Below are 6189 nucleotides of genomic sequence, written 5' to 3'. Positions count from 1 at the left end.
AAGAACGAAAGAGGGAGTTAGTGAAATAGAAGAGGAAGAACGAATAGTGTGAACAGCGACGTAAGAAACACAATAGGGAGAAAAAGGAGTGCGGAGTGAGAGGTAGATGTAGCTGATATATTAAGAGAACGTGTGTGGGATTCAGGTAAAGGTGTTCTCAAGTGTCAGGAATATTAATAAGCAAATGTAAGGGATGCCATTTCTCTCTCAGGGCTACTGGTGAAGACAGAGAAATGGAATTGAGAGATAGAGAGCTGAAATTGGGAGATACAGTAGTGAAATTGATTGGTATAGAGGTAATGGGTGTGTTGTGGAGGTTAATGGGGCTTACAGAGGGTTGAAGTCTATGTGATGGGGGTTTTGGTAAGGGGTCGGGTGTGTTTCGGTGTTTAATGGGTGAAATGGGGAGATTGCATGGTTTTTAGATAGAGAGAGATGAAATGGAGAGATATAGATGTAGAATTGACTGATATAGAGGTGATGCAATAGATAAAAGCAGAGGTGATAAAGTTGTTAGATAGATAGTAACTGATGTATCGTTGGTGTATCTCGGTGAGTTCAGGTGTGATTCTGCCGAGGATTCAAGACTTTCCTCAGCTTCTGTTCTCATTCTTGTAGCTTGTCAGTGTTTTCCTGGTCATTTCCTCAGTTTTGAACGACTTACTTTTGTGTATTGTATTTCACATAGTACACACTGAAGTAGTTGCAGATGAAGTTGAACATGAACTATTTGCATAAACGAAGATTCTTTTCTCTCTCTTCTATAACGGTGACACAATTACAAACCCATGGTAGTTCAAGACGCGAAGACACCAAACAGATGATAGAGGACTATTATAGGATTTGGCTCAAGTGTTCGAGAACATTGAGGTTGACTTATATTCCCTCCGGATATAACGTTAGTGACGCACATTAATCTCCCCCATTCAAGTCACAGGTCGCGGGATAAGAAACCTTTAATAATATGAGGGACTGGCTGCCGTCCAGGTCGTGACTCGTGCACGGGATTTAGAGCACAATTTGCCAGCTGAGACAGGCCTGCCTTTATACGATTGTCTTGCCGGGACACGTTCATTATTACGAATGCGTTGGCTTCACGGTGGTCTTTTTTTTTTTTTTTTTTTATTCAGCTCCATATGGTTACATTGTTCAAGCAGTATTTTTTATCTCATGGCTCCGCACCACCGCGGCACCAGGGTCAAGGTCACGGGAGGGCGCCGCTGCTGACTCAGTGAGGACATGGCCAAGCTGTAATGGACGGCCATACCGAAACATTTTACGGATTATGATACAAACTGGTGTGCTGATCATTCTTCAGCCTGTAAGGACATCATTCGTCCCATGAGGTGAGTGGCGACCGACCCTCATCTCTACGGCGTTCACCACAAATAACCGCGAGACTCATCACATATGCACAGCTAACGTGCTGGAGTTTTTATGTGTGCAACGTCATAAAAGCTGCACTCACAGGTCGCGCCGGGAGTCGTAGCTGGCTGTCCTCGCCCCGGTGCCGCAGCCTCGCCCCGTGTTTTCCCTCACGCTCGTACTGCTTTACTTATCTCATCATTACTTCAGGGTGCAAATTTCTGCTGTGTTCTCCTTCCTGTGTTTGATGCATTTGTACCTGTAATGTCTTTCATCTGTGGTGTAATTATTTGTTTTCTTGAAAATGCAGGTATTCAAAAGCATTACTGTTAATATGTGTGTGTGTGTGTGTGTGTGTGTGTGTGTGTAATTCACTGTTTGATCTGCTGCAGTCTCTGACGAGACAGCCAGACGTTACCCTACGGAACGAGCTCAGAGCTCATTGTTTCCGATCTTCGGATAGGCCTGAGACCAGGCACACACCACACACCGGGACAACAAGGTCACAACTCCTCGATTTACATCCCGTACCTACTCACTGCTAGGTGAACAGGGGCTACACGTGAAAGGAGACACACCCAAATATCTCCACCTGGCCGTGTGTGTGTGTGTGTGTGTGTGTGTGTGTGTGTGTGTGTGTGTGTGTGTGTGTGTGTGTGTTTCACTGTTTGATCTGCTGCAGTCTCTGACGAGACAGCCAGACGTTACCCTACGGAACGAGCTCAGAGCTCATTGTTTCCGATCTTCGGATAGGCCTGAGACCAGGCACACACCACACACCGGGACAACAAGGTCACAACTCCTCGATTTACATCCCGTACCTACTCACTGCTAGGTGAACAGGGGCTACACGTGAAAGGAGACACACCCAAATATCTCCACCTGGCCGTGTGTGTGTGTGTGTGTGTGTGTGTGTGTGTGTGTGTGTGCGTGTATCCATCCGTCAAAGAGAGAGTGGTGCGTGCTATAGGTAGTGGTGGTGGTGGTGCGTGTCATGAGTAGTGGTGGCGGCGGCGGCGGTGGTGGTGTTGGGTCGCTCTTATATCGTGGGAACACTTTCAGACTGTAAAACACCAGCCTCAGTAATCCCAGGCTTACACTTCAGCATGAAAGGAAAATAGTCTTTGAGGTTTAATGCATAATGAAACACAGGTGCAGCCACGCACGTTTCCTGTAATTTAAGGACCAAAGCCTAGCATTATCTGATTTCTTCAGGGGCTATGCTTTCCTTTGAGAATATTAAGCCATTATACCAATAGTTTTAGCTCTAAACTCTCGTCGTCACACAAGAGATCAACAGACATTCGTTCCCCAAGCACGTTGTCTTGACGTGCCATCTCCTGCTGGCGGTGCAGACTCCCTGCCTTGGCATGCTGCGGCGGCATCGCGGGAATGTTGGCACGAGCGTCCACGTTTCCCCTCTAACCGTTCTCTCACACGCAACCAAGCCACAGAAAACGGGCAAGCACGTACACAATTATAAAGCCTCACGTCTATAAGTTCACTATATATCATCCCTAACGCCTTCATCTGACCTATATATTGGAAGTCTTTGCGAAAATTACCCTTCATAATCCCTCAGGCTGGAGCTGGCAGACATGGCGGTTAGAAAACCTCCCACATGAAGCTAAAATAGAGAGCAAACTTTTGTTGGTGAAGCTTTAATATAAACGTTAAGGGCGTGGCACATGTAGGCGTAACCAGCCCTGCGTCCTGTGGGCAAAGTCTCCGCCTTGCGCTCGTCCGGCCAGCCAATCCCAGCGTCAGGAGCCAGTGTAGACGCATAGCACAGAGGGAAGGGCGCGGACAGGCCGGGTGGATCAGTTCTTTTTGTTCTCTCATGACACAACGCGGATCGTTCTAAATATGATGAAGAATTTGTGAATGATTTTTTTAGGGATGCATGATTACTCGGTGAAAAGTCTCAGGTTTTAAAGAAAGTGAGCATTTGCAGTGGTGGCAATTGCAATAATGGCTTAGTCTTTGTTTGATGTAATTAGTTCCTTCCATCATTCAGTCCTGTGCGTGTGAAAGTCCCGGGGAAGGCAGCTTTGGCCGCAGCCTTACCAACTTGTTCTCACAGGAAGTTAGGGCGCTCCGTCTTGTCTTGTTCCTCCTAAATTTTACCCAAAGAATGCGGGGACCATTGTGTCCTGCCTAATGAGAGAAATTTGGCAGGAGTTACGTGTCTTCCTCACATTGCCTCAACGACCCTAGCTGACCTCACGCCTCTCCCCTCACAGCATCAGCACACGCCAGCACCATCACAGCCATTTGCCACCACTTCAAGGATCTTATTGGAATGTTGTCTGTCTCACAAGGCGTCGACTCTTTAATGATTGCCAAAAATTATGATCGCCCAAAAGACAACAATGCACCATCATTTCTTCTATAATGTTCGGTGTTGACATATCTCGTGAAAAGCAAGTGAAGGTGTTTTTATCCTTTCAGATCGTATCGCCAAAAATTTAGTCTCGCAGCTTCAACATAAAGCCATCTCACTCGTAACATGATTCATATAAAGACACAACTTTATCTTGTATCTCCTCCGCTGAACAACGTCGTAAAAACCTCCAATTTAATCCGACAGCTCGAAAACAAAACCATTTTACTCTTAATATAAATCATTCCAAGACATTATCTTATCTTTTATCTCCTGTGCTGAGCTGCCATCCTTAAAAACCACAGTATTGATATTTATGCCCTCACGTTTGTCAGAATTACTTGAATTATCACCAAGAACCAACGAACCTTTTTTCACCACACGTCATGCATTCCCTATCGCTTTGAACCACCTCGTGTAAAGCCTGAGTGGCCATCCATACTTTAATGAGCTTTGAAATCTTACTTAAATCGAACGAAGGGTCTGTGTATTACCGAACCAAACCAAATCACTCGTAACATGATTCATATAAAGACACAACTTTATCTTGTATCTCCTCCGCTGAACAACGTCGTAAAAACCTCCAATTTAATCCGACAGCTCGAAAACAAAACCATTTTACTCTTAATATAAATCATTCCAAGACATTATCTTATCTTTTATCTCCTGTGCTGAGCTGCCATCCTTAAAAACCACAGTATTGATATTTATGCCCTCACGTTTGTCAGAATTACTTGAATTATCACCAAGAACCAACGAACCTTTTTCACCACACGTCATGCATTCCCTATCGCTTTGAACCACCTCGTGTAAAGCCTGAGTGGCCATCCATACTTTAATGAGCTTTGAAATCTTACTTAAATCGAACGAAGGGTCTGTGTATTACCGAACCAAACCAAACCAAATCACAAAGCACATTTCACAGGATTTATTACGTTGAACCACCACTTATAGAACCTTGAAGTACGCATCCCTGATTTACTGAGCTTCGACACCATAAATCACATCAATAAGGGTGTGTGTCTTACTTTTCCTTATCAAAACTAATCATGCACGTTTTTTTCTTGACCTACCTACATGAACCACAAAGTCTAAAAGAACCAGTGTGGAGGACTCTACTATTAACCACTTCAGTATCATAACGCGTTTTCATATTCATTCTGCTTGCTATTTTGTGATTTTATACACCTTCAGAAACTTATGTGGCGATTAAAATAGTGAAGTCTCTGGCCATTAATCTTCTGACTTCCATATATTCTTCCTAGTGTGAATGAATTCGTCTAATCATGCCCAAAGCTCAAGGTAGGAATGCGTCCCAGTACTGAAAGGGTTAAGCTTCTCAATATTCGCTAAGCCAAACCAATTAAAAGGCTTTATCTTATCTTTCCCTATCAAAGCAAACTAAATCACCACTACACCTTCCATAAAACCTGAAATATTAAGCCACGACGTCTAGAAACTCACTGTGGATATATTTACTTTACTGGTCGTTGCACAGATGAGTAAATCGCACCACTAAGGATCTGTCAGGCATGTTCACAAACGCCTTTCCTTCTTACAACGACAATTTCCAAGGCCACAGAGACGACTAGCCCGGTTTGCAAGACAGTTTTTTCCTTTTAATAACTAGAAATCTTATCAGTCCATCACCAGAACTATAAAAATACCCTTAAAACACAGAGGATCTTCAACTAGAGCCTTTGGAAAGCCGTGATGGTGAGAGAGCAAAGCGTTTTAGAATACAAATCTTATCAGTCCATACTAGAACGACAAAAATACCCTTAAAACACGAGTATCTTCAACTGGAGCCTTTGGAAAGTAGTGATGGTGAGAGAACAGAGCGTTTTAGAATACAGGACTGTGTCTTACCTTTTCCTCTTTTTCCGCTTTCTTGCTGATGTCGTCCTGCACAATCTGGACAGTGTCATCCTGCTGCACTTGCCACCGCTGATCAGACTCACAGCGGACGTTGTACATTGTTGCTGGGACGCGAGAGAGAGAGAGAGAGAGAGAGAGAGAGAGAGAGAGAGAGAGAGAGAGAGAGAGATGGAGAGTCAGTCAGTAGAAAAAGGACAAGGAGAGAAGTTTGAGCGCACTCGAGAAGAGGAAGAGAGAGAAAGACAAAGACAAAGAAAGAGAGAAATGTGGAGAAGCACTTAAGATTAGGAAAGATAGTTGGAAGGCACTAGAGAGAGAGAGAGAGAGAGAGAGAGAGAGAGAGAGAGAGAGAGAGAGAGAGAGAGAGAGAGAGAGAGAGACCGTCAGCAAGGCACTAGAGAGAACGGAGAGAGAAGGAAAGGCACGGCAGACAGATGAACAGATCAACAGACAGAGGAAAAAGTTCAGAGGATTACAGTTGTTGTTGTTCCTCGTATATTTCTGGTTATGTGGGGAGATTCCTTGACTTAGTATTATCTTCTCTTCCTTCAGCTCGCCTCCTT

At 44.3% G+C, this 6189-nt stretch overlaps 1 protein-coding gene across 1 annotated transcript in view; it reads right to left on the bottom strand.

The window, feature by feature from the left end:
- Nucleotides 1-5769, bottom strand: part of LOC123510328 (inactive dipeptidyl peptidase 10-like) — a 195000-nt gene extending 189231 nt beyond the window's left edge. Inside the window, 1 exon segment of the mRNA XM_045265398.1 lies at nucleotides 5618-5769. Within this exon segment, the coding sequence (XP_045121333.1) occupies nucleotides 5618-5725 (108 nt within the window). The 5' untranslated portion in view covers nucleotides 5726-5769.
- Between the last annotated feature and the right edge of the window lie 420 nt (nucleotides 5770-6189).

Source organism: Portunus trituberculatus, chromosome 28, assembly GCF_017591435.1.
Source record: "Portunus trituberculatus isolate SZX2019 chromosome 28, ASM1759143v1, whole genome shotgun sequence".
NCBI lineage: Eukaryota > Metazoa > Arthropoda > Malacostraca > Decapoda > Portunidae > Portunus > Portunus trituberculatus.
This window is presented reverse-complemented; position numbering and strand designations above follow the sequence as displayed.